Source organism: Lutjanus erythropterus, chromosome 2, assembly GCF_056507025.1.
Source record: "Lutjanus erythropterus isolate fLutEry1 chromosome 2, fLutEry1.hap2, whole genome shotgun sequence".
Classification (NCBI taxonomy): domain Eukaryota; kingdom Metazoa; phylum Chordata; class Actinopteri; order Lutjaniformes; family Lutjanidae; genus Lutjanus; species Lutjanus erythropterus.
The window spans coordinates 580,107-593,206 of NC_139318.1; the positions used below are offsets into that span (position 1 = coordinate 580,107).

Below are 13,100 nucleotides of genomic sequence, written 5' to 3' on the forward strand. Positions count from 1 at the left end.
TTAAATTGGTGACTCTACATTGCCAGTAGATGTGAGTGTGGCTGGTTTTGTACAGTACTGTATTATTTGATTACTGTGTTATTTCTGACAGCAGTAAATAACACATTAAAATCTCTAAAGAATGTTCATGTGGTTTGATACATTAGTTCATTAGTAGTGTTGTGAAATTAATTAATACATAATCATGATAATCATGAAACCGTGATTATTCCTCAGACTATAATCGTACAGTCAAAATCTCCTCTGTTACCAGTTCACCTGCTTTCCTGTTGAATGTTCCAAACAGGTGTTTTTTGAGCATTTTTTCTCAGTCTTTTGTTGCTCCTGTCCCATCTTTTTGTAAATATGTTGCAGGCATCAAATTCAGTTGAATACAAGTTCTAATTTGCAAATCATTGTATTCTGTTGTTATTTACATTGTATATATTGTCCCGACTTTTATAACCTTTTAAACTCCAGAGAGGTCTGTCTGTATGTGATAATATTAGCCAATCAATGTGAATGTTTAAATCCCTTCAAAACATCCTCTGTGAATTCACTTTCACTTCTTTTCACTGTTTTTGACACAGGCTGATTCCTTTTACATTGATTGATTGATTTCAGTTGATGATGTCTGTATGGCTGAGGAACTAGTCAAGGTAAAAAATTTAAAATATTTTCAGTAAATGTTTGAACGTACATTCAGTAAGAACATATTTGTTCATTGTAGAAACACCAAATGAAAAACATTTTGTCATTAGGCCAATAAAAAATCATCTGGCTGGAATTGTTCTGACAACAATGTAAAATGTGACCAGTCCAATGTGCCAATCAGAGACAACATGAACATAGGGGAAGTTAGAAATGTGTAATTATTTATTGCTTACAGAAGTGCATTGCATTCGCCAAAGAAATAAAACTTGGGGACCCTACATCATAATATGTACCAGTCAGCTCAATATCTGTCTGATATCTCTTATGGTATCAGTACCCTTCTATTTTGAGTTTGTTTTTCCCATCCAGACCCTTGATCACTAGTAAACTACAATGCAGTTGGGATCTAAATCATTTTTTTTTTGTTTAGACTGTAGCTGGGATCTAAATTTTGATGAGAGGTATCTTTTATCTCTTTCTCCCACTTGGTCAGTCTGGTTGAACCATTTTTCTCCATGTACAAAACATCTATTCTATCTGTCTGTCGAAATAAAAGCATGAAAGACCATTCAGAAATATAGACTAGTCTTCTCAGTCATCTGACTGTACTGAGTCAAGTTTTTGTGGCAGGCGAGCCCAAACATTTAAACGATAGTGTGTATATCTAAAAACAACTTTAATGATGTTAATACAAAATGCTGCAGATATTATCTGATATTATTATCATAATTCAACATATTTTTCATAATTATGACGTCTTTTCTTCATGTAAATATGAGTTGACATTTTTAGTTTAGTTTAGTTTACTTAGTGAAAGCAGTTCCTTCATCAGCTCACTAGGCAAATATTTAAAGAAAAAAATCAACACCAGCATTGTAATTAATGATGAAGAGATGTTTTTTTAAGGCAAAACTTTAAGTTAAAATCACACTATTTTTATCAGCAGTGTTTTCTTGAAAATATATCAGTTAATTTATTTTCATCAACTATGTATCCAAATCCATGTGCTGTGCATTTCCCTGCCTGTGACAATTCAGTGCTATTTCTGTCTTACAATGTCAACAGGGAACTTGTCTTTTTTCTAGTCCTACAGTAACTGCTCATGTCTCAGAGAGGCGTTGTCACTCCTGTTCATCCTCTACCTCAGAGCTGATTTCCTTGAATACCCTTGTACAGGATTCCACCAATAAATGTATCTGCTGTGATACAAGTAGAACAGCCAACAAAAGCGTCCCTTTTGGATTAACTGCTGCAGTATTTCTTTTTTTTTTTTCTGCTGTTACAATTCTTTGTCCCCTTTATCCTCCTATCATCTGTACCATGTAACAAAATAAACTAAGTCAAGGTTGTGATCATTTTACAAACATCTAATTACAAATATGGCTGTAAAATGCACATTATTTTCTCTTCTTTTATTTTCGCTCTTTTATTTTCTTTTTTCACATTATTTTCCTCTGTGCTGAAGGTTTCTCTCTTTATTCTGAACATGCTGTTTTGGTCACACTCCCCTCCATCTCGACCCAGCTGTGTTTTTGGAAAAGAAGGCTTAGAGAAAGAGAGTGAGGGAGGGAGGAATGTGTGACAGTACTATTTACCACTGCGACTGCTATGCCAGCAAGGACCAGGGGCCAAAAAATGGGCACAAGGGGAGGAGAAAAAGCACAGGACTTTTGTTGTATGGGTTGTGTTTTACAGGTCTGTCTCTGACTCCTTGAAGGCACAGCTTGTGCTTGCACACTTGTGTGTTGGTTTACATGCATATATAATGAAGGTCTAGACTCTAGACAAATAAATGTTGGTGTTTTTGTAAAAATCTGATATTTCAGATATTTCTTAACTATGAGTAAACTAATATTCATCATCTATCATCCATAAAACATCTTAAGATTTCTTCAGTTTTAAAAAATATCAAACTTTAAAGGTCATTTTAAAAGTTAAACAGATTTTTTTGTCCTTTTTTGTAGTGTGCTTCTAAGACAAAATAGAATTAGATCTGATATATAAACTACAGCATCTCTATTGCCTACCGTGTTTTAGAAAATTGATCTTAAATTATATTTAGTCTTAAAATACATTTGTTTAAGTTCAGTCACTGATGGTTTGCTGTCTAGCTGGCAAATTACTAGTTCCTCAGGTTGTTGCTAAGGGGTGATTTTACCTGTGTTGTTCAGATATGTGCACAGATATTAAGTTAATTTTTCACCCCCACTCTACAAATAATTACAGCCACAATTACCTGCTGTTTGTCTGTGAACTCGCTGGACAACCTGTAAATCCCGTCCTGAGCGATGTCATGGCATTTCAAAGTGAATCTCTCAGTCCCTCCAGGATGTCACGAGCTGTCTTTGTGATTGTTGTGGCCTAAAATGTCTGATTTCACAGCAGCTTTTCTAAAAAACTGCAATGCATGTTGTGATGTTTTAAGACATTTTTTTCCAATTAAATTGCATGAACAAGAGAAAATCTCAAAAGAAAGTTGTAATTATTAGTTTTTATAAGTTCTCAGTGACCTTTCCAAAAAGATTCATGATTATAAAAACTCAAACAAAATCTGCTTTATTTGCAGATAAAAAAAGTGCACCTTGGGCGTATTCCACAAAAGGCTAAATCTTTTTGGAGCTCAAAGTCAGTTAAAACAACACGCAAAAATTTACAAAATAAAAGTGGACAGAGCGTTTAATAACAATGACAAACCTTGTGGTCTTTTCAGTTCCTGTGGAAAAAAAAAAAAGCAAAATAAATTGTGAATAATAAAACAAAACATTGAGTTGGTTCATTGAGAGGTACGTGTAGCAGGGAGGACTGCTGTTATTGGTAGATTTCATGGGGGAAAGGATGATTGGTTCAATTTGCAGAAAAGTTGTGGGGTTTGGACTAAATTGCAGAATTCACAGGGATTGGTTGAATTTGTGTGAATTGTTGCGATTACAACATTACAGCTACCTGGAGGGACTGAAGAGGTATTGTCTATGAGGAGTTGCTTGTCCTTCTAGGCTACTTAATTGTTTGAATCAGCTCAGAGCCAAATATGACCTTTTTGTCAAATATATTAGCTAATGTTATAGATGGAAATGTGCTGACACCAACATGTAACTAAGTTTGGAACCAGTATGGAGAATGGAAAAATAAAGCCATCAGAATTAAAGTCCCATAAAAGCTTAACAAAATATCTGTTCTAATGTCAGCTACAGTACAGGTGTTGTAGTTTAAGCCCTGATTTACCCCGTATTTGTTTAGATGTTGGCAAAATGACACAGATAAAAGTATGCCAGTAGACCTTTTTACAGCACTCATTTTTCCAATCACCACAACTTTTCAGCTAATTTATAATAAAAAGTCATATGGCCTGAGGGAAAAACTGTTCCTCATCCTGTTGGTGTGGATCCTGAGAGTTCTATATCTTCTACCAGAGGGCAGGAGGGAGAACAGGTTGTTGTGGGAGTGTGATGTATCCTTTATGATCCTCAGGCACTGCTGGGTGTACAGCTCCTGCAGGCTGGGCATCTTGCACCCAGTGATATGCTGTGCTGTGCAAACCACCCTCTCCAGTGCCTTACTGTCCATGTTGGTGCAGTTCTTACATCAGGTGGTAAAGCAGCCTGCCAGGAGGCTCTCTATGGTGCCCAGATAGAGGGTTTCTGGTCTCTGTTGGGCCTTTCTCACTACAGCTATGGTGTGGGTAGCCCATGTCCGGTCCTTCCAGATGTTGACATCCAGGTATTTAGAGGTGTCCACCTTCTCCCCCACTTGTGCTGTTGATGGTGCCTGGGGGATGGGTGCCCCTCCTGTAACCCACAATGTCATCCTTGGTCTTGGAGACGTTCAGGCGGAGGTGGTTGTTCCAGAGTGGTCACCTCTTCTCTGTAGGCCTTCTTGTCACTGCAGGAGATCATCCCCACAACTGCTGTCTGATGGATAGACATTGCTGTCTGTAGAGCCACCTTGTTTAAAGTGATAGTTCACCCAAAAAATGAAATTTCACTCAATATCTCCTCACCCCTGTGCTGATGTGAGGATGGGTGAAGATCTCCAGTTCACAAAAAACTCCTGGAGCTTCAGCGGAAAACAGCGTTGCAGCCAAATCCAGTACAGTTGAAGTGAGTGGTGACCAGTTTTAAAATGATTATTTAACTGATAAAACGTATCAGTTGGTAATTAATCTAAAGTCTAGAAATGGCATGAATTGTATTTCATTTGACATTGTTTTGTCTGGCTGAGCCATTCATTGGATAAGTAAACTTAAAATAAGAAAAAAAGCAAGAAAAAATTAAAATGAGGGGGAAAATGAGAAAAGGGCATGTGGTTCGTATCTTATTAATTATTAATGGTTAATCAGTTGTTAGCATTTTCATCTATCAGTTAAGGAAAATGCACAAAATTTGCAACCCAAACAGGAAGCTAAGTCTACACACAGATGTCACATTTTGAAATGTGAAACTTTGTTGTGTTTTCCTTTAATTGGTCTCTCGTCTGTGGAATTCAGTCTCAAAACATAATTTTAATAGCACAATAACATCTGATTTAATGAGAGGTAGAGGTGAAATAATCAATGTCAATTACCACAGCTGTAAGGGACTGGAAAAGTTTGAAAATGCACCTTGAAAATGCTTGAAAAATGCTTGAGGTGGATGAGCCCTGAAATTGTGATTTTGTTTGACATGTGAAAATCTGATTTTGTGTACATCAGAGCAGACAAAGTCTTGGGGACCCCCTGTGATTTTTGGTGTCCCCTAAGACACCAAGTTGGGAACCAATAACAACAGTTAGGAATGCTTCAGGAGTCATAGTTGATGGAATTTCATTAATAGACATTTAAAAATGTCCTTTGCTTACAACCACAAAATAGTGTGTTATAATCCATTAATTGATTGTTTATATGCTGCTTATGAAGGCTTAATGCAGCTGTTAAAATAAGGTGTTAATAGAGCGAGAAATTCAATCACCTCACTTATATTGGTGTTGAGGCAGAAATCTCAGACACAGATCATTCAAACCTGGACAAAGAAAACTAAAACCAAACAAATCTGGATGGGTAGATACTAACCCTTGAAGTAATTAACTATTTAGATCATTTTCCATGTGAAAGTACCACAACTTTGCTAGTTTGAGCTTCAAGATGTGAAATGTCTCATTCTGTTTTACATCATTGGTAGGTGTTTTTTCCTCTTGTCACTGTGTCATCATGACTTAGTGTCTATAAATACAGACAACAAATCATTCAAATGTGTGTAGGAGACACGAGCAAGAGCGAGGCAGAAGTGTGTCTCTGTACCTGCTGTCCCTCTGTGTGTGTGTGTGTGTGTGTGTGTCTTATTGGTGCAGACAAGCAGCAGGTACAGTTGGCTCTGGGCCGAGATTCTTGCAACACTGAGTCACATGGGCTGATTATTATCTTGCACACACACATACACACACACACACACACACACACACACACACACACAGAGACACAGAGCCAGAGAGAGAGAGAGCAGGGATCAGCGTATTGTATGATTGCACAAGCCCTTCCCCCTCCGTCACATCGCTCTCTCTCCCTCCTCTCCTGCCCTCATTTGCTCTGTCTCCCCCGCTCTCTCTCTCTCTCATACACACCCACACATAACACAAACACACACACTCAGTCAGCAGCGGAGAGACAGCCATGTTCGGGAAATAAGAGGTAGGAGGTCACAGAGAGAGGAGTGTATCCCTTTTCAAACTCCTGAAATTTTCATGCCTTCTTCCATTATTTAGTCAGCACTGGTGCTCCCCTTCTACAGTGCTCCTTTTTATCGCCGCTCCATCCTGGTGTGTGTGTGTGTGTGTGTGTGTGTGTAAGCCATCACCACTGCTTATCACAGGGACTCTCGGACCATAATGGATATCTATTCTAGGAAGCAGTCACTGTGGGAGCAGAGACTGTGCTGGAAGGAGAGAAGCTCTGATTGCACTCTCATGTTTGGACTGTGAACGCTCCTCCTCTGTGCTGCTGTCGTTTATCGGGCAGGTTGAATGAACTGGCTCAGGCTGTTGTTGGAGCTCTGTGCAGGATTATTGTTCTCTTCCTCTGATTGTTCCAGGGATGCTTTCACACTTTCATTTTTACTCTCCACAGATGAGAAGGAGGACACGGTGTTAGGGAGTTTGCCACTGCTCAGTTTCCAAATTGGAGGAGTGGAGCCTGTGGATAACATCACCCGCAAGTTTGCCTTTAAGGTCAGTAACATCCTGGTGGATGGACAGAGCATGCTGAGAAGTCTATGTCTAATTGCATTTGATGCAGGGAATGCAATGGGTATTGTGGAACATAAATGAGTGCATATGTCTTTCAGTGTGCAAGACATACACATTGACATAATGTGGCACAATAATAATGGAATCTATGTAGAACATTTGAGAGTTTAAGAAGCAGTATTGAAAGGCGGTTGGCTGGAAGCATCCTGAGTGACAGAGGCATTGCTCTAAACCTTTAAGATCCTTGTGCAGTGTGGCTGCTTATTGCAAAAAGAAGGATTTTCTGATTTTCTGTTTGAACTTGTTCCTTGGTTGGATCGCTGTGGTTTAGTGAAGGGTGTTGGTTTGGTTCTGGCAGACTGATGGAAGCTGGCTGGATTCATGGCTAAGTCACATGATGTTATTTATGACTGTTAAAGAGCCCCTTGGGCCCTGGAGTCTCTCAGTCTCATCAGAATGGAGGGTTGATGGAGGGTTTATTTCAGTTGGGGAAGCAACCCTGAATAAGAACTTCCACTAATATGGGTTTTGAAGTTGGTGAGATTCTTCATGCTGGGTTTTGTTTATGAGCAGATATATGTTAATACTGTCCATATGATGTTGCTGCTATTAATTTATGTAATAATTTTGTTCATTTCATCTTAACTACACATGAGAACCGCACCCTTGCAATTATTTGGAAACCCAGTATGTGGGCATTACAGTGGCTTGAACATGAACTGTTTTTCAGACACATCTTGTTGAACTCTAATGAAGTCGAGTTGTTTTGAAACAGGCTGACAAGGAGCCACTTGACTAAACAAACATCAACAACTCCGGACAGTTTTTCATCGCTTTCCATAGTACAGGGATGGCAACTCAGTTTCATCCTGGGCAACATTAGTGTTATGTTACCCTCTGTTACCCACTGCATAAATAAAATGGTATTTTATCTTATATGCATGCAGATTAATTGATATCCTTAAAAGAGAGTGACATTGTTGTCATCTGAAGACACAGCTGGACTTCTTTGGGAAATAAATGTACTCTGAATAAAATCTGTTTTGGTGGGAGGTAATGACAATCAAAGACCAAAAATGTAAGAGTTTCATGATTGTTGTTCCTGACAAACAGATCGAGGCCTGTGTTTCCTCAGATCCTTATGAATCACATCAGCAGCACTGACAGTCAGTGATAAACCGAGCCCCAGAGGTGGCAGCGCATCACATCCCCACCTGACAGAGCTGTTTGTCAGAGCTGAATAAAGATGAGGATGTAATGTAGGTTAGCTGAGTCTGAATCTGCTGAGTAAAGCTTTATATAAGTTGGGAAGTTAGCCTTGTTCCCCCTTCAGCATCAGCAGGAAACACACACACACACACACACACACATACAGTGACAGCTCTCTCACTCCTGGCTTTCTGTCTATGTATCTCTCTCTTTGATCTCATCCTCTGTCTGTGCCCCTGGTCTTACTGCAATCACTGTTTGTCATTATCACTATCACTTCTTCACTTTGCAGAACATGTAGTCCTCTCTGTTCTTCTCTTTCTTTGCATGTCCAGTGCAGCTCTAGTTCAAAGTCTAGTGCATGTACCCTGTGTGTGTACACATACACACACATTGACTTAGGTCACACTGTGGGACATTAAATAAACTTACACTCATTTAAGTAACCCTAACCCTTAAACACTGACACAAAATCAGTTTTCTCCTAACCAGAGATGTGATTTTTGACCCCAGTTAACTGGTCTCTAGTCTGTAATGTGTCCCTGAAGGTAGTCTAAATCAGAAAAACAGACACGTGTGTGTGCGTGTGTGTGCACACACACACCTGTGGGGACAGCCTGATCAAATATACTCAGTATGGCTTTGACAGCTTGCAGGGGTTAGGGTGCTACTTATTAGCTAACGTTGTGACTGGGCACTGAGTGCTGTTTACTGTCCATTCGTCCAGCCATGACCCTGTGAGTCAATATTAACAAACTACAGGGTGTAATATTAACATTCATTAATAATGATATTTGGGCTCACATTCACAATTATGTTGCATCGGTGCTTCATACAAATACAGCAGAGTTGACACACTAAATGCATCATAAAGAAGAAGGCTATAAATGTATTGGAGAAAAATAAAAATAGATTTCAGACATGAGATATAGAAGGTAGATATAAAAGACTATGACAATGCCTTTGAATCAAAGATATTTTAAAAAAGTTATTTCAAAGTCAACAGTGATCAGGCCAGGCAGAGACGGACAGTTACAGCCTGATATTAGCAGAAAGCAGTTGAAAAAAATGAAAATTCTGTTGTTATCTTTTCACAGGAAACAGCATCACACAATCTCCCATACATGCCAGTGTTAATGTTACTTACACCATGTTTTTAGCCTGAATCTTCACTGTAGATCCTTAGCTCGGAGCCACATTCACATGCACACTGTCTGAACTGGGTGTGTGTGTTGTGACGGTGTGCAGGCTTTAGGAGACTTGGATTACACCAGACAAGCAGTATAGAGGCATTTTATGTTTTTTTTCCAGGTGTTTTTTAACATTTGAAAACTGGTCACCATTCAGTTCCATTGTTTGGGAGATTCTGCAATGCTGCTTTCCAGTGACTTCTAGCAGTGTTTTGTGGACTAACAAAATAAACCTGACAACCAGCATGAGGGTGACTAGATGATGACGATTTTCATTTCTGGGTGAACTATTCCTTTAAAATGATTTAAGTGCTTAAAAGGAAGAGAAGCAATTTTTCAGATTATTGCAGCTGCAATTTTGTGTCCGGTTGAAAAATATTTTGGATGGTAAATTATTTCAGTTTACCAGCCAATGGCAGATAGACAAAAAAGTTCATTTTGGACCCTGATACAAACTTCTGTGTGTCATTTGGGTCATAATGATGTTACAGTATTCCCGTGCTGCTGGACACACTTACTGCACTGTATATTTACATGTGACTGAGGAAGACCTTTTTAGCTAGCAACAAACAGCAAAAACACATTTAAATTCTGCATATCCTAACACAGTGATGACATTTAACCCTTTCCCCACCAGTATTTTTTAAAAAAGGTGTCAGCCAGCACCAGCATTTTTGACAAAATTCACTCATCCACATTCAACATCCACAGCGTATTCAGTTCTATGAATATGTTAACATGAAATATATCAAAAGACAGAACAGATCTTCTAGTTTTAGGCGCAAAAAATCATTTTGTTCTAGCTTCATTCATTCTTTTTTATAAACACTTGAATGTTGGTGTCCATGTCCGTGTGTTCAGACCTGTTTTTCAACTGACAAGATTTGACAAGATTCATTAAATGACATTCATTATTTATGGACATTTTTTTGGACCAAACAACTAATTGATTAGTGGAGAAATGATGGCCAGATGAACAATGACGAACAAAATCAACATTAGTTTGAGATTTGGCTTTTAAATTTTCTGCATTGTTTCTTAATCTTTCTAGACATAATCACTGTCACAGAAAGACAGTTAACTGTCTATCTGTATTTGGCTTAAGCCTCCACCACATGTCAACACGTGAGGTGTTTGTGCTACAACAATGAGTGGCTTTGAAGATGTTAAAGATGTTGGATAAGATGAGGCTGCCATCAGAGGTGGGCTATGTCAGCTGAACAAAGTGGAGGAAACAGCCATCAGTGAATCATGAGGGTTGTTTTTGTGGCAGCTGAAAGTTTCTGCAGCAGACAAAGTCACCGACAGAGCACATGTGCCTTTTCTAAAGAAGTCACAGGGGAAAACCTTCTTGTTTTCAGCTCTCAGTATTTTGTCAAGTAAGACAAACCTTATGGTCATTACACTGGTATGTGGCTCAGAATGTACAGACATTACACAGGACTGTATGAATTACATAATAACAGATAAGTGGCACTGACATGAGTGGTTGAAACGTGTGTGCTGGTGAGTTGAAGCACAGTGTTTTTTTCCGCGATGGCCACCTCCTCATTGAATGAGCTCCCTTAGGGCGTTGTAGAGGTGGGGCTGACTCTCTGTGCTCCTGTCCCAGCATGCCTCCTTCAAAGCTGTCTGGTGATTCCTGTCAAGCCACTTCTGTTTCACAACAACTGTCTGTTCAAGACGGCCCACAGAAGACACGGAAACAGAAACAAAAGGTCACAGCCTCTAAAGCTGCTGCTATCTGTATTTGAATATACAGCATGAACTGACATCAATTCTGTTGAGATACACGTCAGTCTAAATGGTGCATAAATTGTATGTAACTCCATTCATAACTTTGAATCAACATAGGAGTTGTGTTTACAGCTTGGACGGCATACAACAGTATTTCTGAGTTTTGGCTGTAGTGTTCTGGCTGAAGAAAAAAAATATGGCCGAAAGAGTGAACAGAAAAAAAGTGATATTTAATCTAAGATGTTATTTTTTCAGCTAACATTTTTGATTGGACATTAAAATTTCTCGAATACAAATACTGCTACTTAATTTTTTGATTATTTTTATTTTCCCTTTTTGTACACCACCTTCCCAACATCATCAACAAGTGCATATCACACACATCAGACAAAAAACAATGTTAGATGTAAAAAAAAAAACAAAAAACAAAAAGAACCTCCTGTTGCTCAGTTGGTGAACCGTGCACCCCATGTCAGTCCTCTGCAGTGGCCACCGGTTCGATTCCTGCCTGTGGCCCTTTGCTGCATGTCATTCCCTGTATGTGTGTATAAGTGAAAACTTTGACCTGTGGCTACAGGAAAAGTCAGGGAATCATCAAAGTCAGTATGATTCACTATTTGGGAACTGTGCATATCTGCATATCTAAACAAGACATTTCAGTTTGGACAAAGTAGTGGACCAGACAACTGACATTGAGCCACGCTACCAGCATGGCTAAGAAGCAAAAAATCATGCAAATGAACTTAATACCAAACTACACACTGTTGTCATAAAACTGAGCAATCAGGTCTAAAAATAAGTTCATAATGAGATCCTTTTTATCTTTTTTTCTTTCAACCAGCTCAGTCTGATTGGCTCTGTCTTTGGAGGATTAGTGTCTGTAACTCGGACTATACTTTGATCTTGTCTTACAAAACAGAAAATCCTATTCTGTCAAACTGTGAACAATCTAATCCAGCTAACTGAGTTGTTTGGCTACATGGAGGAGATTTCTGCTCTTTAGGACTTGTTTTCATTCAGCAGCTCAGGCAGAGAGCTGTCAAAACCTGTTGTACCTGCAGCTTCACTACGTGACTCTATAGAGGTGTGGCTGTAGCCAGGAGACATTCAGTAATGAGAGAAATCTCTGTCCAACTGAAGCTTTTCTTATGTCTCAGTCTTCAAATCAAAACAAAACTCTGCGCTACAGGTGTAACCCAAGTTCTGAATTTTACCATCACAGTTCTTGATTTATGTGGGTGCTTTAGTTCTGAAAAGTATGAAAAGTACATCTGTGTTTGTTGCAAGAGAAATGCCATCTGTGAAAATGTGTGTGTGCTGAACTAAGCAACTTAATCATTTTTAAAAGGTTTCATCACAACACACAGCCTTAAATAATGTTCTCATTACCCCCTCATACTCATACTGTAGGGTAAATTATTAAACAGGGGCTTGTGCGTGTGTGTGTGTGACTCAACAGCCAGAGCAGTAAGGTTACACCTATGGGTGTGTATGTATGATGTCTGTGCACAGTGATGCTTAGCCTCACCCTTCTTGATAGCAAACAGTTCCATAGAACTATCAGGTAACTGTGAAAGGACGAGTGTTCATTCTTTCAGGGCTTTGTACTGCTCTTCTCTCTGTGTTCATGTTTCTGACTAAGGCAACAATCATCAGTGTCCTCTGTCAGATGATCCTCTCCCAAACGCAGGACTGGAGGTACTCTGTGTGGGATATTTGGAAGCCAAAGTGCATTTTTGGTGGTGCATATACAAACTAATTTATAAAAGGCAATTTAACTCTTTCCCCGGCAGCTTTTTTTTTTTAAAGTTACCTGCCAGCACCACCATTTTTTGACAAATTTACTGATAGTTTCAACACCCATAGAATATTCAGTCCTAAGAATATGTTTACACTGAATATATGCTGAATATAAACAGTTTCTCATGCAAGATAACACCATCTTCTTCTTCTGCACAATTCCATTTGTTTCCTTATCAAGTGACACTTTTTTGTCAGATGATCTGTCACACCATCCCCTACTGCCTGGCAGTTAAAACAGCAATTGATGAGATATCTCATTAATGGTGGCAGAAGAGCTAATGGAGGTTAACACAGCTTTCCTTAACTGTGACATTT

The 13,100-nt window shown here is 39.0% G+C and overlaps 1 protein-coding gene across 10 annotated transcripts in view; it reads left to right on the top strand.

Moving 5' to 3' along the window:
* Nucleotides 1–13,100, top strand: part of plekha6 (pleckstrin homology domain containing, family A member 6) — a 226,608-nt gene that overhangs the window by 143,449 nt on the left and 70,059 nt on the right. For 8 of the 10 annotated variants that reach the window (XR_014771370.1, XM_084725739.1, XM_084725744.1 and 5 more), the window contains exon 7: nucleotides 6,728–6,828. Coding sequence is in view for 7 of the 10 variants with exons in the window: in XM_084725739.1 (XP_084581865.1) it covers nucleotides 6,728–6,828 (101 nt within the window). In the remaining 3 variants the exon portion in view is untranslated. Of the gene's footprint in view, nucleotides 1–6,298; nucleotides 6,616–6,727; nucleotides 6,829–13,100 lie in introns of those variants that run through there. The other 2 variants (XM_084725785.1, XM_084725800.1) reach the window with 1 other exon arrangement.